Genomic DNA, 26,206 nt, shown 5'->3' with positions numbered 1-26,206 from the left:
TTGTTTTATTCTCCAGACAGAGCTTGAAACGCTGCGAAGGGAGGATACTTGAGCAACGCTTCTGATGTCACCGCTTGAAGGAGTCACGCTGAGAAGTAAATGAAACGCCCTTGTGTACGTCGAGTTCACGTCAGAGTCCTCTGACCACCTGACTGGAGTAGTTTGATAGAGGGGTTTTGCAGTATGGCCGAGCAAGCGGCGACAGAGAGCAGAGGGTGAGTATTTCCGCTAACCTGTCTCCGGTCTGTTTGTTAGTTTAAGTTTGTACCGCTACGATAGCGAGTCTGGATATTACAACCGTTGGTGTAAAAACGACGTTGAATATGATTAAGTAGCATTGTTCGGTGTAATAGCAACATGTTGTCAAACACAAGCTAAGTTAGAGACGTTTGAAAGAGTCAGACACAACACTGGAGTTATGATAAATAAAGTACTAATTCTTTAATGCGTTATGTCAAAGCTATGAGTCATAACGTGAGGGAGAAACGTAGTGACAGAGAAGAGGGTTTTTGCTCCTGTGTCGAAAATACCTCAAAAGTGTGAGGAAACTAAAGTAAGATTAAACTGGTTGTTAAAGTTAAAGAAGGGAGCTATTACAATTACAGATAAATGTGTGTACTGTAGGAAACCAAGTATAGACTGAAACAAAAAAGATAAAAAAAAATCACTGTATCTTAATTCATATGTTCATAAAGTTTACCAAGAGGGCTACATCAATTTTAATGTCACTGCACAGGGCCTATTGGTCACAAATACTCTCAGTTTGAATGATGTGGAAAAAATAAAATACACGATTATTTTACTCAAGTAAAAGTACAATTTCTCTGGTTAAAATGTACCAAATTGAAAGTAGTGGTCTATAAATTTACTCGTGTGAAAGTTAAAAACAAAAAAAAAAAAAGGTATTTAATAATTTGAAGTTTCCTCGAAGTACATACTCAGTAGCAGCTGAGGAGTTGACGAAAAAATAAATGCACGACAAGTGAATAGATCACTAACCTGGTTGTTCTGTAAAATAACACGTCTATAATAAAGTAAAATACACAGCATGATAGTTAATTATACTCATATAATGTTAAGTTTAACACTTGTAAAGTGTCTATAGTGGGCCACAGGGACTTAGCTAGGGATTTTGGGCCCCCTGAAAGAATATTACACAGGGCCCCCCTTAAATGGCTAGCCAAGTTACAAGTTGCGTCATTTTTACAAATATGAAATTTACTTGCATTATTTTGCAGAGCTGGATTGCACCATTAGGACATTTTTAAGGAAGGACCAGCCCCCCCCCCATTGTATTTTATTCTATTTGATATAGATTTCAGTCAGTTGACTCATTCATTTATTTGCTTTTGATTCAATAATGACACTATTTACTCAGAAAAAAAATAGATAAGAACACACTTTTTATTGAGCTGCACAGGGGTGCAGGGTTAGCGCTGTTGCCTCACAGCAAGGTTCGCTTCCTGGTCAGGGCCTTTCTGTGCAGAGTTTGCACGTTCTTTCCGTGCATGCCCGGGTTCTCTCCAGGTACTTAGAACATGCACCCTGCACCTTTTAGGAAAACCTCAAGTCACAAGCAGGGAATATAACTCAGTGACTAATTTCACTCATGGTGCCAGGGACAATTACACCCATCCATATCTACTAATTTCTTGCAAATAAATCAATATATACCCATAACAAAAGACTTGGATGAACATTTTCCTCCAAATCTAGTAGAATTAAAGCTGCACAGATAATAAACAACATATTAAAACCCAGTTACTAGCAGTGTCTGGAGTTTATTTGAAACATGAGCTCAGGGGAAGATATCCACTAAACACATCATAACATGTCCCTGCCCATTCAAGCTAATATCTAATCAGCCAATCACATTGCATATCATATAAAACAACTGTTTCGGAGCAACAGATGTTTTCTGTGCTGTAAACACTGTCAGCTGCTGGTCTTTGCCCCCTTCACATCCACTCTCTCTTTCGATTTGTTGTCTCAGCAGCATGGTTCACAGATTGCTGTCTTTTGTTGGTGTTGACGCTCTGGTCGGCAGTGTGTGGGGCTTCGTGGACACCACAATAAGGTGAGTCTGTTACTATGCATCCACATGCCGAGGAAAAACCAGCTGACTTGTTTCAACTTCTAAGCTCCATCAGGCTTTATTTATATAGTTGATCTTCTTTCATACAAATATGCTGATCAGAGTGCTTCTATTGGACCAAACACATTCAAAATAAAAAGAGTAATCAGTTTGTCATCAGTTCAGATCAATATCAACCCATCTGGGATACATGTAGAGCAAACCAACGCCGGTTGGTTGGTTAGAGGATTATGTATGACTGAATTTTTAATTACACAAAGAAAACAACACTCTGAAAAAGTTTGCTTATTAAAAAATGGCTAATATGTATATTTTATTGTGATCTGGACCTAAATGCTTCAACAGAGCCTGAATATGCAATGAAAAAGTCCCCTTTGAACAGCTGATGCAGAGGTCATCCCATGTGATGGTCTTATAGCCATTTTTAATGGGCTTGAACTTAAAGCATTATAGTGACTTATTGCTCTCTACATGTATAATGCCTGGAGCCTATTAGCACTCTGCTCTGACACTCTGTTTCCTCAGTAGTCATGTGATATTACGCTAATGTCTGGTTTTCCATCTGTACAGGTGGTGTTGGATCCCTAACTGGCTGCCATCATGGTGCCCCACCTCTCAGATTCAGCTACAGACTTCAGAAGACAGAATGCTGCGATGTAAGCATTGACGTGCACTTATTCTTTCCAGACATGAGGCTCAGAATAAGAGCTTTAAAAAAAAATATCAACCCAATTTCCAAAAACGTTGTGACACTGTTAAACGTGAACAAAACAGAATATAGCAATTTGAATTTGAAGACATTGAATATTGAAACCGATAAACTTTATTTCCGTATAGAAATAAATATACACATATTCTAAATTTGGTGCCTGTGACATGTTCCAAAAAAATTGGGACAGGAGCATATTTACTACCAGTTTGCATTGTCTTTTCCTTTGATAATACTGTAAGCATCAGGGGACTGAAAGACACCAGCTGTTGGCATATTCAAAGTGGTATTCTTCCTCTTTCTTGCTTGAAGTAAATCTTAAGTTGCTCAACCATACTCATGCTAACTGAAAATGGTTTACTAAATTGATTGTAAGCTTACGTTGTTGATATCCATCACAAAACTATGTCTAATTTACAGAGATTTCTCCAGATTCTCTTAATCTTTGGATGATATCAAAGACTAAGAATGCTTAAATCTCTAAAGTCTTTGCACTTGCTGTAGAGAATTGGCTAACAGTATTTACTTATCTCAGGGATGTCTGACTCGATCACAACAGGGGCCGGATTCTGAATTTGGGTCTAACCTGAGGGCCTAACAGGGTCAAATTTCCCATTAACTATCAACCTCATCTTCACCGATAACAAATTATAGGGAAAAAAAACTTAACATTGAAGATAAATGATTTTGAGACTAAAGAAGTAAAAAAAAAAAAGTAAAACAAAAAAAAATCATGATATTTAACAGTTAAAATAGTGGATGAAATATCAAATTATGAGATTATATTCAAAATCAGCAGTTTAAAAGGTCAAAAGATAAGATAAAAATGTAGAATTTTGAATTGAAAAGATCAATATTTGGAATAAAAAGTCAAAGTTAGGTGTTGAAAAGGTCCAAATATGAGAAGGAAATACAAAATAATGAGTTAAAACTGTGACAAAAAGAGATAAAGTTCCAAATCGTGAGTCTTAAAGGTCAAAACGTAAGATAAAACTCTTAATCATGAATTTTAAATGTCAAATTATGAGATGCAGTTTAAAATTGTTAGTTTTAAAGGTCAAGAGATGAGATGAAAATTTTAATTTTAATAAAAAATGTCAATATTTGGGATTCAAAATCAGAGTTAGGAGATGAAAATGTTGAAATATGTCTTAAAAATGAAAATCGTGAATCTACATAGTCAAAATATGAGATAAAAAGTCAAATTTATGGTTTGAAAATGTTAAAACTATAGCTTTAAGTCATAATTGTGAGATGCAAAATTGAAAATATGAAATGAAAATACAAATTTCTTTTCCCACTTTTTATCATATATGTTTTTTTAATCTCTTTACTCTTTCTGATTGTTATGACTTGAAAGGATATTTTCAATCATCAAGGTTAAGTTAAAATTTTTATTCAGGTGGAAATATGCAGACCTTATACTGGTGGGCCAGTTCTAATGAAAATATGATATGATCTGGTGGGCCGGGTGTAACTGTACCACAGGATGGATTTGGCCCCCGGGCCTTGAGTTTGACACCCCTGGCTTATCCCATTCAAACCCATCCATACCCATTTAAGAAGCAGTGGGAGCAAACAGGGGTTAAGTATCTTGCCATGTGACTGCAGCAGCTGGGTTTTGAACCCTCGACCATCCAGTTGTGAGATGACCAACTCTACCTACTGATCCACAGTTCAGGGCTTATTCATTCCAACAGTTTTCTCAGAGCTACATCAACAGTTATAAAAGCTGGATGCTATGCGGCAAAGCTATAAAATAAGATTATTATAGTCAGAAACTACTAAATGTATGTAGTACTCTGATTTAAGAATAACATTTTTACCCTCATTGAGCACTGAACTAAGTAAAAACCAGTTTAAGGTGGTAAATGGAGGAATGGAGTCATTTTGTTTTGTTTTGTTTTTGTTATGAGTCTTGTCATTACTCTTTGTCTCAATTCCTTTATTTTTACATTCTACATCAACATTACAGCAGTAAAATAAGACGAAACAACTATAAATTATGTTTTGATTTTCATATAAACACATTAATTGTACACAGGCAGTATTGTTAAGGTGGTAGCAGTTTGACTGGAGACCCTGCTGGGCTGTTACTCTAAGAGAGATTTTCCATCAGAGGTTACTCTGAGGCCAAAGACAATTTGTTCAACATGTTTTGATAAATGAGAAACGTGCCAGATTAAAGGAAGAAACTTGTTCCCACTGATGATAAGAATCTCAGTTCTCTCAGAAAGGAAATTTGCTGATATGAATGTTTTTCTATCAGCGAGAATATTTCAAAGACATGAGCAGTTTTGAGTCGCTTCATGTAAGAGTGCAGTTGTTCAAATGTAGCTTTGACCAGTTTTCATTTCCTTCTTACAGTTGTGAAATTAACTATAGAAATAAAATGGCTGTTACAAATATATAATGAAGTTCCTTTTCCTCTGTTTTTTCTTTTTCAGGTGTTGGCAGCACTTTCTCCAAACACCACATCCCCATCTCCAACAGTAATCGACTCTGGACCCTGACCATCAACAACGACCGTGTCAGACACAAAACCCCCTTGGTTCTGCTGCACGGGTTCGGGGGGGGGTTGGGTCTCTGGGCTCAGAACTTGGACGCTCTCTGCCATCGCGGGCCCGTCTACGCCCTGGACCTGCTTGGCTTTGGACAGAGCAGCAGGCCTGTGTTCTCCACGGACAGCCAGGGGGCGGAGCAGCAGTTTGTGGAGTCTATAGAGCAGTGGAGGGCCAAGATGGGTCTGGAGTCCATGATACTGCTGGGACACAACCTGGGAGGATACCTGGCTGTGGCATACTCCATCAAATATCCTCACAGGTAGGTGCAGATCATGGGCGTTCTTATTGTTCAGGATTATGATTTTTATTTTAAAGCAGGTGTTTTATTCTTTAGTGCTGATCAGACTGGTGTGGTAACAGGAGCCAAAAAGCTGCCGTCACGTTGATCCACAAGAATGAACATTTTTACTGACACTAAGAGGTGGAGGATCACAGACCCATATTTGAGTAGGGGTTTTATGTGTTTTTTGCAGGACTGTTTTATTAGAATAATCCTTTATCTTAGAGGATTATGCACTATTTATAGAAGCTCATTATTTTACATTTAATTAGATATAAGGAACTTTCACACACGCACTCCTGACAATTACTAGAATATTAAAGGACAGCCACCTTTAACATTTCCAGTTTCCTATTCACACATGGCCCCCACAAAGGGACATTTTCCCTGTTGGACAGGAATGGGGTTTAGGGGTCTGACACTCAAATTCCACATAACTCTGCATAGCAGTCCACCGCAAAGCAAATTTCAAAGCACATCAGTCCTTTTCTAGTCAGTCTTTGCATTTTCTCAGCAGCAGTCTAGTCTGTCTGCAGTGCATGCCAGATGGGCCACTTGGACTTGGACTCCCAAAAGTAAATCTCAACACGGTATCAACATACAGTCAGCCTGCTTCCTCCTCTCCCACATGGCAGCATGCAGTGAACTCTGATTGCACCGGTTAAGTTGGAGGGTTTAGATGAACTTCCCCTAACTGCAGGAAATAAGAGCTCTATGGAGCATGATTTCATGTCATTTAATAAAAAGTTTTCCACTTTTGTTATGTAATTTTTTTAGTGATGTACCATAGTGTTTTTTTGCTTAATATTTCCAATATTTCCAAATGCAGATTAGAGGTGCAGGAAAAATGATTCACATGTTAATTTTTACGATTCTAGTTGGATTCAAACTTTCTGAGAATCGATATTTTTCAAACATACTTAATCACACCCTGAGTGCATTTTCAGCAGCAGACCCACTGTGCCGTTTCCTTCACAGATACTGCAGTGTGGCTAGTTAGCTGTTAGCATTAGCAGCACTAGCTCTTAGAGTCAATAATGTTTACACTGCTGTGTCTGACACATTTACATACTGCTAGGGTTGTTTCTATTCTGATACCAGTATCGGAAATACATCCAATACTGCTTAAAATGCAGGTATTGGTATCGGTGAGTACAAGAGTTTATGCACCGACTCAATACTGTTTGGTCTAACTTTATATTTTGCTTTGTTTAGCAATGCTAACTGTTAGCACTATGAATCGGAAGTCAGTTCTTCTTCCCTGCCATTGTATGAACGGACTTCCGTTTTTAGCACAGCAAAGAAGAACCAAGGGACCCGCAGCAGCAAAGAATGGTGGCTGCATGACAGTTATTTTCTGAATGGGATCATTAAAACACCGGCGCTGTCGTACAAGACACAAGGGACACGGTTCATCTAAAGTTAAATAACTTACGAACCATAAATTGTTGCCTCTCACTTGTTTTCCTCTTGAAGCTAGCCGTTGTGTTTTCCCATTGACGCTATTGATTCCTTTGAATCTCTATGGCAGCATTTTCAGCGATCCCGGAAACTCGTGTGTCTTTTGGGGACTTTAATGATTAAATCCACACCAGTAAACCCGATATTGAACGTCTTTTTATCCATTTTAATCGAATTACCATAATTAATTGCCTGTCAGCCAATAGCAGGATGTTCCGTAATCACGTGATGCTGCACAAAATAGCAGAAAGGAGAGATAGAGTTCAATGCACTTGATGATTTATCCAACTTTATACATTAAGCACATAATTTATACAACAATTGTTAATATGCGAGTTGTAAGTTTTATATTGTATTTGTAAAAGTGCAATAAAGTTTGTATTAAAAAAAGAGAGATAGAGAGAGCCTGTGATCCAGCCTCCTGTATTATTGTTGTTTTAATATTTAGCGGCAAAACCAAATAATCAGCAGGAAAACAACTTTAGGGTCACAGAGATGCTGTACATTTACAATTCTATTTGTTGAGCCATGTTCTGAGTCAAATGTAGGTCTAATATAATTTGCTAGTCTGAACAGTCATTTCAGAAAGTTCACACTGGTATCGGATCAGTACTTGGTGTTGACCAATACCCAACACCTTGGTATCGGAATCATATCGGGACGGAAAGAATGGTATAGGAACATCTCTACATACCGCCTGCACTGTCTTTGGAGCAGGGAGTAACTCAGCCTGTCCTCTTTTAGCAAAGAAAGTTTTAAGGTTCACTGTAGATTCTATAAACCCAGGTAAGAGGAGGAAAAGTAGCTGGCCAGGAAGGTCTGGAAGCTTCTGCATCCCCGCATTCATACACTTATGGGGTTGGCACAGATGGACAGGCATCTTTCTCATGAATGTATTTGGCTTTTGTGTAGGTGAGTGCTCCTAAAAAGTGGGTCACACGTTTTGAGTCAAACTAAGTCAACAACAGAGCAAAGCTGTGATTAAGTGACTGGTCAGCTGTTTGGTTGACTGCTGGCACTTGTGGAAAGCCCTGCAGAATACTTCAGCAGACGTGAAAATACCAGGGCAGCACAACTCCAAATGGAAAACTCTGTTTTTTTTCTGGAAGAAGATAAGCAGGTTAAAATATTCATATATTTGCATTAGCAGCAAATTTTCCTGAAAATGTTTTTTTTTCAGCCATAGTATGCATGTGTATAGGAGATCTAGAGTTCATAGAAAATAGTTTGAAAGTCAATAAATGAGAGTTTTTCAGTTGATATTCATACTGGGGGTGATGCTTTACAAATGTAAAACAAAAACCCTTTGCAATGAAAGAGACAGATTCTCCCTAAGGCTGATCAGACACTGTATGCTTGTATAGAGAACTCACACTGAACAACCTAGTTTTTATAACGCATGACCAAAGCTCCAGTTCTACATACAGTCATGGACGAAAATATTGGCACCCCTGGAATTTCTCCAGAAAATACACCATTTCTCCCAGAAATTGTTGCAATTACAAATGTTTTTGGTATACACGTGTTTATTTCCTTCATGTGCATTGGAACAACACAAAAAATCGGAAGAAAAAAGACAAAATTGACATAATTTAACACAAAACTCAGAAAATGGGCCAGACAAAATTATTGGCACTCTTTTAAAACTGTGGGTAAATTATTTTATTTCCAGCATGTGATGCTCATTTAAACTCACCTGTGGCAGTAACAGGTGCTGGCAATCTAGAAATCACACCTGAAGCCAGTTAGAATGTCTAAAAGTTGACTCAACCTTTGTGTTGTGTGCCCTACGGTGTCACACCAAGCATGGAGAAGAGAAAGAGGAGCCGAGAATTGTCTGAGGACTTAAGAAGCAAAACTGTGGAAAAATATGAACAATCTCAAGGTTTCAAGACCATCTCCAGAGATCCTGAAATTCCTTTGTCCACTGTGTGTAATATAATCAAGAAGTTTATAACCCATGGAGCTGTGGCTGATCTCCCTGGACGTGGATGGAAGAGAAAAATTGACAAAAGAATGCAACGCAGGATAGTTGGAATGGTGGATAAACATCCTCAGTCAACTTCCACACAAATTCAGGCTGTCCTGCAGACTCAGGGTGCAAAAGTGTCAGCTCGGACCATACGTGGTCATCTGAATGAGATAAAGCGCTATGGCAGGAGACTGAGGAGAACCCCACTGCTGACAAGGAGACATAAAAAAGCCAGACTGGAGTTTGTAAATATGTACCTGAGTAAGCCTCAATCCTTCTGGGAGAACATTTTGTGGACAGATGAGACTGAGGTAGAGCTTTTTGGAAAAGCACGTCATTCCACTGTTTACAGAAAATGGAATGTGGCCTACAAAGAAAAGAACACAGTACCTACAGTCAAACATGGTGGAGGGTCAAGGATGTTTTGGGGTTGTTTTGCTGCCTCTGGCACTGGGTGCCTTGACTGTGTGCAAGGAATCATGAAATCTGAGACTATCAAAAAATTTTGGGCCACAATGTAGGGCCTAGTGTCAGAAAGCTGGGTCTGCATCAGAGGTCATGGGTGTTCCAGCAGGACAATGACCCTAAACATACCTTAAAAAGCACCACGAAATGGTTGGAGACAAAGCACTGGAGAGTTCTGAAGTGGCCAGCAATGAGTCCGGATCTAAATCCCATTGAACACCTATGAAGAGATCTCAAAACTGGTTTTGCAAGAAGCACCCTTCAAATCTGAGAGACCTGGAGTTTGCAAAATAAGTGTGGTCCAAAATTCCAGTTGAGAGGTGTAAGAAGCTTGTCGATGGTTATAGGAAGTGATTGGTTTCAGTAATTTTTTTCCAAGGTTGTGCAACCAAATATTAAGTTTAGGGTGCCAACAATTTTGTCCAGCCCATTTTATGAGTTTTGTGTAAAAGTATGTCAATTTTGTCTTTTTTATTCAGATTTTTTGTGTTGCTCCAATGCACATAAAGGCAATAAACACATGTATACCAAAACATTTGTTGATTGCAACAATTTCCGGGAGAAATGATGTATTTTCTGGAAAAATTCCAGGGGTTCCAATATTTTCGTCCATGACTGTATGTGGACTAAGGTGCAGGTGTCAAACATGACATTATTGCTAACACTGTATGTGTTAAAACATGCTAGAGCATTAAAGATATCAAAAGGTTCCTTCAAGAACCAAAGATGGAGGTTGAGGCTAGATCTTTTTGTATTCCAGTGTATGCACAGCTACAGACACCATCAAAATCATTTCACTATTCACTCACTCCCCAAAAAACACAAGCAAAACCTCACAGACAGTGTTCAGGAAGGGAAAAACCTTTACAAGAAAAATGCAGTGGTGATTGGATGAATGTTCTGTCTGTCACATTTATCATCAGCCAATCACAGCAACAAGACCATGACATAGTAGGTATGCACCATCCCGGGGAAGTTAAGTACATAATGCATGCTCAACAGGTAGCTGCTCACTTTCAGTAGAGCCAGTTGTTAAATTAAACTCTCTAAAAAACCTGACAGGAGAAGAGCTTTCAGAAAAGTTTTCAGAGCAGTTCTTTGTTCGTCTTTTAACCCTCATTTTCATTATGTTTTATTATTATCTTTGTCATTTTACATCATAGAAATGCTCTTCAAACACTTCAGAGAACAGGAGAATCTTATCTTTTAGTTCTGCCCTCACTTGCATCCCACATGATTCATAGCTGCAGTTACAGGGCCAATGAGAGCAATGGGCACATGTCGTCGCCTCTCACTGTGCATAATCAGATGACTCTTTTGTCAGTCAACTTTTTCCCAACCAACTGACACTGTGGAATCCCTAAGGCCTTCCCTATCTCAGTTTTTGCAGGAGAGGTAAGACAAGAGACAGGAGCTCTCAGATGATGGCCAAGTGTTTGAATGTTGCAGAAACCTTGGAACAAACTCTGAGAAGCAGTGATGAAGAATGACAGACAACATTTATGCTCAAAAAACGATATAAAAAAAATGGCATTTTGGACATGTTTTCAGCACTTATCTATTATTTTGTTCATTTATTCCACTACTTTTGTGTAGCTAAGACTCTGGTAAACCTATTTCAAGCACAAAAATAATTCATCCATATGAGTGAAGGTGTTCGCACAAGAGTTAATTAATTTTCAAAGATCAGATTTCAAAATTCAGCATTTGAGCTACATAACTCTTTTCACAGTCCTCTAGGACAAAAAGATGGACCTCAGTATGGATAAAGCTGAGATTGTCCTGAAAACTTTGATCTAAAACATTTGGGCATTGTCTTATTTGCAAGTACCTTAAAAAGGTGAACTGAAAAATGATTTTAAAAAAATCGAGGATATGCCCTTTAACCTCAGAACGTTCAAGAAGACATGTCCAGTTCTGATTGAAGTGCAGCTATGGCTGCATCCATGCTAATCTCTTCACCAGCCACTACTGTAAACCACCTTGCAGTACAACTAAAGACATGCCCCTGGATACCACCTCTTTCTCCTCCCATGATGCTGTTTGGTCCGGTCACTCTCTTGCTATTTACAATCATAACAGCTTGAAGCTTTGCAAGATGCATCTGTCTGATGACAGATGCGGAATCTGGCCAATTCATCGGCTTTGGAAGAATTATGTAGGAGGGAAATTAGCATCGAACAGACATGCTTGCTGTTGTTATGGTCATTTCAAGTGCTGTTTTACAAATTGCTCAGGTGCAATCAAGGAAACAAAGCCCTGAAGTTAGAGAACAGGCCTTTGGCTCTGCTTTCATAACATCCTTCTTTTCATTCTTGCATAAATGCATGAAGTCATAGAAACAAGGAACAGCTGAAACAGACTGTCATTCTCCCTCTACACTGCCAGACTAATGACACATGACTGAGCTGAAATTCAGCCTGAAAAAAACAGTCATGGGACTCAAAAATCGGGTCACAATCATCCAGTAATGGCACAGTGTATAGCAAGGTTGGTGGAGACCAAAGACAGAGCAAAAAAATCAGAATAAAACATTGATTCATTTGTTCATGGTTCAAAATCATTTTCCAACAGATGTTTATGTCCTGAATAGATGTGAGCACAGTTTGCATACAATTTAAACATATGAAAGTGATGCCACGTCATTATTCTGTTGAAAAGCTGTTTCTGCTGCCCTCTTGTGGCCAAAAGATATGTTACTGCAGTGTGAGTCTCCTGTAGAAGACCAGTTTTTGAGTTGCAGATCTTGCAGTGGTGCCATGATTAGAAAGTCAGCAGATCATGAGTGGAGCTTGACAAGAGTTGTAATTATAATATGATAAGTAATAAACCATCATTTTCTTTAACCGTGAACAGAACAAAGACAGAGACTTAGTCCAGGGGCATGAAAAATGGCTAATGCTGTCGTGACTAATGATTTTACCCTTTCGGTGTTAACATGACGTTTATGTTAAAATGGCAGCATGTGTACAGGATGCAGCTGTAGCAGTGTGCCTGTAGGTGTAAGCTGTGTGTGATAACAGCATGTCCTCGGAGCCTCTCTCCTCCCACCACACTCTATCTCTCCTGAATCATCTCCTTTCGCTGCGTCTCCAGCTCTGGGCTTCTAGTCGGCACCCAGCTCTCCTTAAGGGACGTCTGATAAAATGTCCTCAATCCTTATCGCCCTCCTTCATCACTAATGCTAAAAAATCCCCTTTCTTTCCTCCTATTGTTATCACACTGTACTATAAGGCCTTTAAGTTAAAACTGGAGTTTTTAATGTATGTCCCTATTTAAGCTGAACCATGGCTGCTGTTCTTGTTGACGTCTGGAGTTTATAAGTCGGGTATTTTATGGACACTATCGTGCAGTCAGTATAGATTTTGGACCGTTTGATTCTCTGGTGTTCTCTCTTTATCAGTCAGTTGGGTTTTGATGATGAAAATATTAAAAATGTGCGATCTGTTCCGTCTCGGTAAACGCCCCAGATGGGTGAGGTTTAGCCACCAACACTGTTGGATTTAGGGTGGCACACAACTGAAGATGGGCTGCACAGAGGTACAGGGGTTAGCAGCAAGAAGGTTCCTGGCCCACAGGGCCTTTCTGTGGCAGTAGGTGTGAATGTGAGCATGCCTGGTTCTCTGTCTCTATATGTCAGCCCTGTGATTGACTGGCAACCAGTCCAGGATGTACCCCGCCTCTGGCCCAGTAACAGCTGGGATAGGCTCCAGCCCTCTGCAACCCCCAACAGGATAAGCGGTATAGAAAATGAATGGATGGACAAAACTGAAGATTTTCAAATCTTATCTGAGACCAGAGACAGAAGGATATTTTAACTAGGGCTGAGAAATTAATCGCATTTTAGGTCAAAAACACAATATGGCCTGCTGCAATTTACAAATTGCATTTCTTTGAATTAACATGTTTAAAATAAGAGGTTTAATATATTATTTTTTTGTGGAAGAAATGTTATGCGCATTTTGCAAACTTTAAGTGTCCTTTTTTTTTTAGAAAAGTTTATGAAAATCCTCCTTCCGCTTAGAAAAGAATGACACTAAAATGCTAATCCATTCAATAAAGCAATTGATATCAAATTTGCAATATGAGCTAAAATAGTTTCACTTAGTTATTATTTTAAATCATGTTTCATTCTATCTATACTGCTCCTGCTGGCAAAGCTTCACCCCCTCCACCCCAGCCTCCTCCTTTTTAGCTTAAAGCTTGTTGCACACTCATATTCAGTTTCCTGCTGCTATGGATTCATTGCTTCTGAAATAATTTCATTGTTTACAACACACATTGCCATAAATATACCCAATGTACCTATAAAGGTGCCTATGAGGGTTCCTAGATATGCGCTCCCTGGAAGGTCAAAATATGCTGCTTATAACCCAGAGCATCCTTAGAGCAGAGTCTTCTCCTCCAAGTAAAACTGTAGATCCATTTCGCAATAAATTGGTTGAATGTATGATGGGAGTGTTCCTGTATGAATGTAGATTATAATATAGAATGATTTATTGCTTGTTTTTTGTGAAAATACATAAGATAAGGAACCTCATAATAATCGCATTTTAAATCAATATTGCAATTACATTATTTTTAACAGACTTTTAACACTGTAATCGTCCAAACCCACACACTAGATAACTTTTCCAGACAGTGAGACCACACCCTTGTTATTTGTAAATTCACAGTAGAGTTTCAACAGACTAAAGTTCTAATAGAATCTCACATGATTAGATTGGACTTCTGTTGAAAAATAAATAAGGAGGTGATCAGTGTTGTCAGTTAGGTGTCCTGCCATATTTCCAAAAGCTGGTCTTTTTAGGGATTCCACTTTTCTTAGGGCACAGTTGTTTTTACGTTTAGTACCATGTTTGTAATCTGTCAAAGTACAAAACATTTGGGTGGTGATGTTTCCCAGTCCGCTTGCTCTCATTGGGCCTCAGTCACCAAATGTTCTTAAGAAGAAATGTGTCCTTAAAACCTTCTTACACATTTTTTGAGAGGATTCCGACATTCACCAAAGTTTTCTTGAACACTGCTTAGTGCTTTGAATATCATTTGAATACTGGTATGACAGGGTTTAAATCTCATCAGCACTCAAATGTGCTAGATTAAGAATGACACAATAAAAAACGATGTTATTACTCTATTGCACTGCATTTTTATCATTAAAAGTGAATACAAATTAAGTAGAGATGAGCACGGTTAAATTTGTTAATCAAATTAGCCAGCACAGGATTTACAAGTCGGTAAACTAATTGTCTATAATTTGTTATAAACACAGGCTTAAAATCCCATAATAACCTTGCAAAGCAGATGGTTACGCCCGTTTCCGTGTTTCTCACTGGCGAATCACTTGCAAAGCTCCCGTCTAAACCGTTTGGGCCCGGTTAGAAAGTGACAGGACCAATCAGCGTCAAGGGGCAGTACTTTTCGGGCGTGGCAGAGTCGTGACGTAAGCAAGCAGAAACAAGAGACCGGTGTAATTATGGCGGAAGACATTAGCGTGGATGCTGCTAAAGCGCCAGTTTTTTCAGAACTTGATGACTTTTATTTGTTAAAAGAAGAACAAAGAACAGCAGGGAGTTGTTTTCTTTTCAAAAAAACGACAAAAGTCGAGTACTTACATGTCTACAGTCGCCATGGTTCACGTTATGCAGTTCTCTATGGAGTTTACTCCTCTGTAGGGGTGCAGCTTGGTAGCGACTAGTCAGTTGTTTTGTGCTCTGATTGGCCCGTAAAGATGTGTTCATCCAATCACCCTCCGAGTTCCTTCAAAGGCCCTGCCCTTTCCCAAAATGCTCTCTATGAGAGGCTTACCAGATGGATGAGTAAAACAAATCCATTTGGCACTCCAGGTTAGGTCTTTAATGCTCTTAAACAAATGAACCTCCCACCACTAGAGGCCGCCGTAGCTTCAGTTAATGGCTGCTGCGTTCCTGTCGGAGTTTTCCCAAGGCTCATCACTGAACATAAACATAAGAAGCTCAACGGTAGCTTAACGGTTAGCTATGGTTAGCCACTTCTTTGTTTGTTAACAGGCTAAAAGTTAGGTAGAGACAGCATCTTCAATATGGTGACTCCATTCATGGACTTCAGAACTCCTTCAGAGCCAATGGGTGACATCACTGAGACAACGCCCTTTCTTTATACGGCCTACGGATATGTCACAGTAGTTATTCAATTATAAGAGGTGATGGCAGGTTGGCAGATTTTTCTAGACTAAGCTAGTTTGCTTTATACAGAAGTAACAAAGCAGTAAGATAACAGCAGATACATTTATATTTTTTTGGTTTGTTTTCTCTGCTGCCCTACAGAGTGAAGCACATACTGCTGGTGGAGCCCTGGGGTTTCCCTGAGCGACCCGACACAGTAGAGGCAGACCGTCCCATCCCAGTATGGATAAAAGCCTTAGGAGCCATGTTTAGTCCATTCAACCCGCTGGCTGGCCTGAGACTGGTTGGACCACTGGGTAAGATGTGAGCAGTAAGGTTGAAAAATGCATCTTTAGATCTGCTTTTATGATTTAAAATGTGTGTACTTGAAGTATGTGGTTGCTGTAGCATTTTCAGTTTGACTCAAGTTGATTTCTTGAGTTGTGAAACCTTCTTTTGTGCCCCTGCATTGCAAGGGATGGCTGACACTGTGATGAAATTGCCTTGTTTCTTAATACCTAAACTCTTTGTTTTGAACGTGAGCATGTGTCCCCCTGCAGGGCCCACCCTGGTTCAGACGCTAAGACCGGACTTTAAGAAGAAGTTCTCCTCCATGTTCAATGATAACACAGTGTCAGAGTACATCTACCACCTAAATGTGCAAGCCCCCAGGTCTGTTTCTCTTTCCTCGCTGAACCTCATTACTGCTTCAGCATCTGTCGCAGTCTGGCAGGTTTACTTCCTATTTCCTGTTGAGCCGTGTTTTCTGAGGCTGTTGTTTTTCTGTCACAGCGGGGAAACAGCTTTTAAGAATATGACCGTCCCCTATGGCTGGGCCAAGAGGCCGATGCTGCAGAGGATGGACAAGCTTCATCCTGAGATCCCCATCACCATCATCTATGGGTCCCGCTCCAGCATAGACAGCAACTCAGGCAGCACCATCAAGGAGATGAGGCCGAGCTCGCATGTGGAGATCATAGTGGGTTCTTTATTTTCATTTTGCCAAGGCTGAAGTTGATGCTGACTTTTTTAGGTTTCTATACCAGACTGCATGAGTCTAACACTCTTAATTTGACAAACATGTCTTCCACAGGCACAGCTGCCAGCTAGACCTTTAAACATTTCAGCTGATTATTTTTAAATGTCTCATATCACATCTTTGTCACTTTTATCTATGCCTTCCAGTGTTACTTGCGATGCAATTAAGGCCAACATTTAACTAATTTATTTTGTAAATTACATTAATCTTGTGCTGGATTTCCTGCTGTAGTCAAGCCACTAAAGAATCATCCTGCTCCCACAGTGATGGAAAATAGTCATGGCTCCTTTGATTGGCTAATTTATTTTGAAAAACTCAAAGATAGCTTTGGCGTAATAATAAATAGAAAGCCATTTTTACTGTTTAAGCAGATATGTAGGTCCACATCAGCAGAATATTGCACAGGGAAAATAAATAGGAGGGTTACACTTCTGGTTTGTCTTTTCAAAGTAAAAGCACCTTGAATCCTGAATGCAAACTGTTCACTTTCTGTGCATTTTTTAAATCTTGAAGTGGGCGGAGTTAGCTCTGAGCTGGGGGTTCACTTACACATTAATAAGTTAAACTAGTGATAAATCATATCCACCTTATTCCTAGCCCCCATAATTCTTTGAGTGAAATATGGGCGCAACTTCCGGTCCTGTCTATCTAAATGGACTTTGCATAGAAACGAGATGTGAAAAGTGATTATTAGAGCAATTTGGACATTAAAATATGTATAGTTCGTCTGCTTCATCTCAAACGGGATAACTTTATTATTTCTCCGCCCTCATCTAAAGAGTACGAAATGACGGCATTACCTCAGATAACTCAGACAAGCATATTTAGCTAACTTTATTTGTTTCATGTTTGTTAAAGACATATATTTAACTTTGTCACATAATTAGTACCACGAACGAAGCAACAGGTACTGAGCATTACAGAAAATATTATTCAAAACTCTCAGCTCATTTAACTTTCTTGATTTAAAAAAATATAGCAGTATTATTGCAGCAAATATTTATTTCAGAACAACCACTGTTGACGCTAAATCACTTCAGTTAGCCCTTGGAAAATTGTGTTTTGATGTACTAAAATACATGTATTTAATGTACTTCAGCTTTAGCACCGGAAGTTTCGCCCAAATTCAGATTTACTGTAGCGGCCTCAGGAATAAGGTGGATAATAAAGAAAATTTGATATCAATTGCCATATTGAAGGGGAAGATATTTTTTATATTATTCTTGTTTCATAAAGAAAAACATACAACAATAGAAAGGAAAAAAAGAAATACACTAAAGAAGACACTTGAATGTTTGCATAATATTTAAAGAGAAAAGATTTCGTCAGACTGGTATTTTGACACATTTCAGGTTAAAGAAATGTTGCACTGTCTATGATTTGAAAATTGCAGCATACCAGATTGCAATTTAATTTAATTTGGGATTAATTTTCCAACCCTACCTCAATAGAATTGTGCCAAACGAGTAGAATAGTATGGTACCAATCAGTTATTTTGGTACCTTTTCCATCTTCTGACTGTGGAAACACAAATAACTGTGCCATGTTAAACCAGACTGCTTTGGGGAAACATCATTTGTGTGCTCAATTTTTAAATGAAATGTCTTGTAGAAATAACCGGCTCCCGTTTATATTGGAGAAACTCTCCTGTCTGGGATCGGTGATGATAGTTGAAGGGATGTTTTCAAATTAAACTTTCCTCTCTAACTTTATTTTAAAACACAATAGGAGACATTGCTCTGTAGGAAAATCTATACTTGCTTTATGACCTCTCCTTGTGTATTGTCTTCCATTTAATCACCCGCTTCCTTTCCTGTTGTCCATCTCCTGTTTCCGCAGACGATCCGTGGAGCCGGACACTATGTGTACGCTGACCAGCCTGAGGACTTCAACCACAGAGTTTTGCAAGTGTGCCAAAAGTTGGACTGAAGCGAGTCTGGTTACTGAACTCTGGAGAAAAAGGGGAGTAAGACTTTCAGACATCACTTTAGCAGCCAGTGTGGAAACACGGGATCCTCATGCAGGAATGAATATTTGCACATAGAGACATTTTAAAGGACATTATGCGACGGGTTCGTCATGACATGCTGATGTTTCTGATGTTATGTCACCACAAAGTTTTCCTTCAAACTTGGCGACTACAGGGTCTGAGCTGAAGTCCTCTTTTGAATGTGATTCATGAGCATCCTTGCTCTATCCAATAACGCCTGCGGGCCTGCATCACATGCTCCTTCTGCATTAAGCTGTGCAGCTCACAGACACAGTAGGTGGTACTGCTGCCTCTTCAGCACTTGATTGAAGCATTAGTTCTACTGAATTCTCCTACAATCGCCTCTCTCACATTCAAGAAAGGAAGCATTTGTAATTTAAATATTCTTCTGAACAAACAACCACAAAGCCTCAGTGTTCAGTTGAAGTAGAAGTATTTAAATGCAGTTTTTATTAGCTCATAGATGTTCAACAAAATCATTAAAAAGTGTTCCTTATTACCATGAAGTATTCAAGGTGTAAAAACAGATCTGTTTGTAATAGTCACATCTGCTCATTGTGATAGGACTCAACATTTAAGAGAGTATTTTTAGATTTGCTGTATTGATATAATCAGGCACGCTGTAACAGGATCAGCGTTTCTGCATCCAGGCGGTTCAGTTACAGCGTCATGTGTTCAGTGTTTCCTGTGTTGATCCGTCTGTGGTTTTCCAGATGATTCTGCGTACTCTTCAGTACATCCCTGAATCCGTTACTGATCCACAGCCAATAATGATCTCCTTTAAAGAGCCTGTCCTCTCTGTGCATTGGTTTTCAAGTTCATTTCAAATTAAGTGTATTTATCATGATTATGAACCCAGATAAGACCCGGATAGGGGTGGGCAGTAGGACGATTTTAGATCTTTGGAAATAGAATGAATTGACAATGTGCTAAAGTCAGTTATCATTAAATCTACGGCGTAAACGATTCCTCAAGTTATCCGAGTCACTCAATTACAGAAGTTCCTCAAGGAAAGTTATCTGACTTGAGGCTACGCTTAAATCAGTCAATACCTATATACACAGCGTTCCAAATTATTATGCAAATTGGATTTTAGTGTCAAAAACATTCACCTTTTTGTTTTTTAATTAAACTCATTGATGGTATTGTGTCTCAAGGCTCTTTGGATAACTGAAATCAATCTCAGACACCTGTGGTAATTAGTTTGCCAGGTGAGCCCAATTAAAGGGAACTACTTAAGAAGGACATTCCACATTATTAAGCAGGCCACAGGTTTCAGCAATATGAAAAAGCGTCAAATAGTGTAAGGCCTTAGACAAGGTATGAAAACATGAGATATTTCACAAAAAACTTAAGCGAGATCATTGTACTGTGAAGAAATCTGGCATATTCAGAGCACAGAGGGGTTTGTGCAGATAAAGGCATAATGAAGGATCTGCCAAAAAAATTAATGGGATTAAGAGAGCAGATGCTAAAATGCCATTACAATGAAGCAAACAGGTATTTGAAGCTGCTGGTGCCTCTGGAGTCCCACCAACCTCAAGGTGTAGGATCCTCCAGGGGCTTGCAGTCGTTTATAAACCTACTATTCAGCCACCCCTAACCAATGCTCACGAGCAGAAACAGTTGCAGTGGGCCCAGAAATATTTGAAGACTCATTTTCAAACAGTCTTGTTTACAGATGAGTGACGTGCAACTCTGGATGGTCCAGATGGAGGAGTAGTGGATGGTTGGTGGATGGCCACCATGTCCCAACAAGGCTGCGACATCAACAAGGAGGAGGCGGAGTCATGTTTTGGGCCGGAATCATGGTGAGAGAGCTGGTAGGCCCCTTTAGGGTCCCCGAAGGTGTGAGAATGACCTCAGCAAAGTATATAGAGTTTCTGACTGACCACTTTCTTCCATGGTACAAAAAGAAGAGCAGTGCCCTCAGGAGCAAAATTATCTTCATGCATGACAATGCACCATCTCATGCTGCAAAGAATCCCTCTGTGTCATTGGCTGCTATGGGCATAAAAGGAGAGAAACTCATGGTGTGGCCCCCATCCTCCCCTGACCTCAACCCTGTTGAGAACCTTTGGAGCATCCTCAAGCTAAAGATCTATGAGGGTGGGAGGCAGTTCACATCAAAACAGCAGCTCTGGGAGGATGTTCTGACATCCTGCAAAGAAATTCAAGCAGAAACTCTCCAAAAACTCACCAGTTCAGTGGATGTAAGAATTGTGAAGGTGTTATCAAAGAAGGGCTCCTATGTTAACATGTAACTTGGCCTGTTAAGATGTTTTTGATTGAAATAGCTCTGATTTCAGTAAAAATGACCTCTTAATGCTGCAAATTCAACAAATGGCCATTTTCAGTTCTTTACAGCCTATAAAATGTTTTGAAACTCTGTTGTGCATAATAATTTGGAACAGTGCATTTTGAGTTTTTTATTTTTGAAAAAATAGTTAATATTGGGAGGTTTGTTCAATAAAATCAGAATTATGCTCTAACTGTTGATGACTTCAAAATTATCCTGACTGTCTTTTGCATTGAGTATTTAGGGAAATCAGACAGTTGGCATAATAATTTGGGCATCGCACTGTGTGACGTACGTTGTTCTGCATTTTGCACGAACCGTTAGTGCAGCCCAAAGCACAAACTTGTTTGGACGGGACTTCCAGTGTTTCTGCAGCCAGCCTCAAGTGGACACTTGCAGTATTGCAATTTTTTGGACTTCCATATTGGCTTCATTTTTCAGGACCAGAGGTTGCCACTGTTTAGGTGCTGCATACACTGCCTGCAGGACTTGAAGGGGGCATAGTTCATCAGTCAGGATTCAACAGGTCAAAGGAGCAGCTGTGCACCTTAAAATGTGACCTCCAGGTCGAGGATGATGTTTAAAAGTCTTTTTTTTTTTAGAGTGCATTCACTCACAAACAGTAGTATGGTTAAAGAGTTAAAAGTGGACACCCTTTCCCTTTCACTGGCATCATTAGACTACTGATGGAGCTTTATTCTTTGCTAATGAGAGATGTTACGCTCATGCACAAAGAGCCAGATGTTAAAATTATTTTTGTGATGTTAGTTCCCTTTACAAAAATAGACAACTTTGGAAAATTAGAGCATTAAAATAAACACTATAAGAAATAGTGTTAGCACTCAAACATAGTTATGGGAATATTAATCAAATTATTTAATTTATTTTCTTTAAAATTTGTGCAGTAGTGACTATTTTAAATAAATATGTTTTAGTTCTTTTAAGAGACCTTCTTCTTTCATTTGTCTACCACACTTTCTCTTGAATGAGGCAACAGTCCATCCTTCCATTTTCTGCACTGCTTATCCCGGTTGGGGTCGTGGGGGTCTTGAGCCTATCCCAGCTGTCATTGGGCGAGAGGCAGGGTACACCCTGGATTGGTCGCCAGTCAATCCCAGTGAGGCAAAAGTGATTGATTTAAAAAATACTGAGTCTGAAATATCTGTTATTAGAGTACTCTATAAATCGATAGAATACTCAATTGCAAAAAGACTTGATTACTGCAGCCCTAATTAAATCGGCTCTAGTATTCTCAGTAAAATTATTCCCTCCCCTCTTTTCTGCGACATAACAATGGTTCATGGCTGGTAATGCAAATTAAAACTTGACATTGAGCCTTTAGAAAGAACTCTAACTGGCCTTTATGGAGCTGTGTTTTTCAGTGTACAAAAAACTTTTATAAGCACATTTGGACAAGGTTTGCAAACTTTTAGACAAGACAGTATCTCAACCGTCTGCTGAGCTTCAAACAGGGAAGAGATCAGGGACACCAACATGTAATCCTGTTACAGGCAGCATTGTTCTGCTTTTCTGTGTTTTTCCCTGAGTTATTAACATGCTTTTCCCCTTCTCTACACGAGGCTTAACCTGTCAGGATGGTAGAATCACAAATGAAGCTATACTGTCAGTGTGTGTTTTAAGTGGGGGAGGTGTTGATGTCCATTTGGTGCAGACATCAGTTGTTATTTAAAAATGTTAAACCAGTATGATCACAGATGTGATCCTGTTTTTTATTTGCATGCATGCTGCTCAAAGTGATCTCAGCCTGCACCTCCCTCCTCTCTCCTTCACTGTGAGCAGCAGCAGGTGTGAGTTTGACACTACCATCATCGCTCAGTAAAGAAACCAATCCCAACACCTTTATGAATAAAAACCACGTTTACATTAAAATAAAATACGGTCACCACTTTACTGCTTGATCACAGAAATTAATCACAGTATTGGTCTTGTTTATATGTTACTAATATGACAGCCTATAAACAAGGTTTAGTAATTGTTATAAAATGTCATAGGAACAGGATATTTTTGTAAGGCTACTGCTTTAGGATTTTAGAAATGTTGAGGTTCCATAACATAGGTTAAAATGCATTAAAATAAAATGTTTAAAATCATGAAAATCTTGAATATTCTAGGAGTTGACATCCAGACCCCCTTACTTGATGGTTCCATCTTTAAAATTGATTTTTTTATCAAACATTTAATGCACTGACTGTCAGGTTGTTGCAGAAAAACATTTAAAGGCAGCAATGGAGAATTTAAGTCTTCAAGTTTTACAATTTAAAACTGCAATCACAAACATCATGCATGTAAACTAAGAATTGGCAAGACTGGAGAGCAGGCAGGCCACATTCATTTTATTCCTACTGCCAGAGGGCAATACGATTTCTAGAAATTATGCTCAGGCTGGCTGGAAACTTTAGGCCTGATTTTAGACACCATTCACTTTCTCTAACGATGCAAGGCATGTTGCCACCAATAGCACTGGCCACACACTAAAACCTAAACCAAAAATGCAGGAGATGTTACTGTACATCAAGATATTTTTCTCCATCCATTAGTGGGACAAAAGCTTGAATGTAAGCAAGAGGGAAGACTTTAGAGGAAAAGATTTTCTCTGCAGGTTTGTAAAATCTAGTTTTTTACTACAATGTTATTTTGTGTTTTACGGAAGAGGAATATGGTCACTGAAAAAAACAAACTAAAATGCAATTTTTCTTAATTATGAGAAAAAAAGTCGGAATTAAAAGAATAAATAAGAATTATAAACTCAGAATTCTCAATTTTATATCAGAATTTGGACTTCATTCTCAAATTCTGATGAATTCAGAATTCAGACTTGATTATCAGTATTCAGACTTTTTTCGCCAGAATTCTGACTTAAATGTCAGAATTCTTACTTTTTTCTCAGAATTTGAATTCCCCCCCCCCCAAAACTCAGACTAAAATCTCCTAATTCTGACTTTTGTCTCAGAATTTAGTCTTAAATCTCAGAATTCTCAATTTATTCTCAGAATTTGGTCTTCTTTCACAAATTCTGACTTAAATGTCAGAATTCTGACTTTTTACTCAGAATTCAGATTTTTTTTTCCCCAAAAAAAATTCAGACTAAAATCTCATTCTGAATTTAATCTGGAAGTTCTGATATTTTTCCCAGAATTCACACTTTAATCTCAGAATTCTGACTTTAATATCAGAATTTGGACTTCTTTCTCAAGTTCTGATGCTTATTTTTCCCTCAGAATTCTGACTTTTTCTCAGAATTCAATTTTTTTTTCCCAAAAATCAGACTAAAATCTCAGAATTCTGACTTTAATGTCATAATTCAGATTTAAATCTCAGATTTCTGAATTTGAATTCTGACATTTTTCTCAAAGTTCAGACTTTTTCCCCAAAATTCAGAATTTGTTCTCAGAATTCTGACTTTTCCCAGAATTTGGACTTTAATCCCAGAATTCTGACTTTAATCTTGGAATCCTGGCTACTTTCTTAAATTCCGACTTTTTCCAGAATTCTGACTTCTTAGAATTCGGGGACTGTAATCTCAGAATTAAAAAAAATAAAATAAAATTGGGTCTTAAAAACATGTTTTTCAGTGGCTCTAATCCTCTAGGACCCTACAAATTTTCAAAACATATTTTTTACCTTGGAAAACAATTTTTACCCAAATTTTACAGGATAAAAATTCATAAAACAGCTCTGGAAGATGCAGACTAAAACTCCCATTTTTATCCTTTTTGGTTTATGTCTTTTATTGTTCAGCAAAGAGAAAAACTCAGCACAGATCAGACCTGGAGGAAGGAGCTACAGGATTAATTATTATTTTGAACTGCCACTGGAGCCGTCTAGAATTTTATCAACACAAGCCAACAATAACAATCCGGAGAAAGTAATAAAACCACACAATGATCACACAAATAAATGAATGAATAAAACAGCAATGGAATGCAAAATATCCACAGTGAGAAAAAACAGTTTTCACAGACAGAAAAGAACCATAAAGAGACTTTAAAGAGTCTCTGAATGACCCCAAAAAGACTCAAACGACCACAGAGAGAAGCAGACTCATCCCAGAGAATACAGCACATTTACAACAAGATCCAGAGCACTTAAAGATTTATAAAACAACCAACAGAACATAAAATGTTTGAAACAATCCAGCTCTAACATCTTGTCTCCTGTCTTCTGTATCTGCTGGTTTACTGCCTGATCTACCTTAAAGTCAGTAACTGGACTATTTCTATGTATATTTAAATAAGGGGAGAAGCTGAACATAGAATTAATGCAGTCTCATTCCTCTCTACCTCTGATGGTGCTACTTTATAAAGAACATATGTCAGACTTTTTACAGATATTTTACTTCCTAACTCTGCTTTTCTATAATCTGTGTCTATAATATGACACAGGTGATAAAAATTGCCACTTTGACCCCGTTTATACTCTGCATTAACATCTGTGCTGGGCATTTGGATATCAAGTGGTAATGCTTATTCCAGGTGTGGATGCACTTCAATATTTACCGTGATATCAGAAAGCTCAGACTGCTTACAGTGGAGGTCTGGGATCCCTTCATCTGCACATTGACATTGACATCCATTTAAAAGAGCATGACACAATTTTAATTTTTGAAACTGGAGCATTTTGAAGGCACCCCAAGGTGCAAATGTGCCCTGATTCCAAAAGGCTGTTTCATAGTAGTTATCAATAATTAACAGTAACATCTGATCAGCCCAGACTGATGACTGATGTACTGAACACACCTCTGCACTTTGTTTCTTTAACATTTCCCTGCAGCATGGACGTAACATCCTTAATTTGTGACTGTGTTGACTGGTGACCTTCAGCTGATCCTCCACAGTTGTTGTTACAGCTAGGGGTTGACCAATACCGGTTACTAAAAGCTCATGAGACCAAAAACTGATATTTATAACCAATATGTGTTTATTAAGATGTACAAAATGTACTTGATGTGTCAAAAGTTAAATTGCATGATCAAAAAATAAGAAAAGTACAGAGCAACACAGTAGAAACAGGAAGTGATGCCATACCCTCTGTGTCAGTGGCACCCAGGTTTAAGTTTTGATTGGCTGGTGCTCCTGACCAGTGTTAATTTTGGCATCTATTTTTAATTTTAGTCTTAGTCTTTAGACGAAAAGTCCTCACATTTTAGTCTTTACTTTTAGTCCAAGCAT

At 38.7% G+C, this 26,206-nt stretch overlaps 2 protein-coding genes across 3 annotated transcripts in view; one reads left to right on the top strand and one right to left on the bottom strand.

Moving 5' to 3' along the window:
* Positions 1-26,206, bottom strand: part of ano10a (anoctamin 10a) — a 94,125-nt gene that overhangs the window by 61,052 nt on the left and 6,867 nt on the right. The window lies entirely within an intron of this gene.
* On the top strand, positions 155-20,239 carry abhd5a (abhydrolase domain containing 5a). Of its 2 annotated transcripts, none has more exons than XM_041792967.1 (8): positions 155-215; positions 1,997-2,077; positions 2,666-2,751; positions 5,252-5,627; positions 15,852-16,006; positions 16,250-16,361; positions 16,482-16,668; positions 18,568-20,239. In XM_041792967.1, exons 1-8 carry the CDS (start codon positions 184-186, stop codon positions 18,655-18,657), a joined length of 1,119 nt encoding a protein of 372 aa, XP_041648901.1. In that variant the 5' UTR covers positions 155-183; the 3' UTR covers positions 18,658-20,239. The 2 variants fall into 2 exon arrangements, with proteins under 2 accessions (XP_041648901.1, XP_041648900.1); XM_041792966.1 differs by having other exon boundaries at positions 180-215; positions 1,994-2,077.

The sequence above is a fragment of the Cheilinus undulatus genome, linkage group 8, assembly GCF_018320785.1.
Source record: "Cheilinus undulatus linkage group 8, ASM1832078v1, whole genome shotgun sequence".
Taxonomy (NCBI): Eukaryota; Metazoa; Chordata; class Actinopteri; order Labriformes; family Labridae; genus Cheilinus; species Cheilinus undulatus.
Note: the sequence above shows the minus strand (reverse complement) of the source record. Positions and strands in the feature narration are given on the sequence as shown.

What these genes read in the sequence shown, in the direction of transcription:
- abhd5a (XM_041792966.1), top strand. Translation starts at nt 184, where the DNA reads ATGGCCGAGCAAGCGGCGACAGAGAGCAGAGG. An exon ending in GCGGCGACAGAGAGCAGAGG is followed by an intron (nt 216 to 1,993) that starts GTGAGTATTTCC and finishes TTGTTGTCTCAG; the next exon opens with CAGCATGGTTCACAGATTGC. An exon ending in AGAAGACAGAATGCTGCGAT is followed by an intron (nt 2,752 to 5,251) that starts GTAAGCATTGAC and finishes TTTCTTTTTCAG; the next exon opens with GTGTTGGCAGCACTTTCTCC.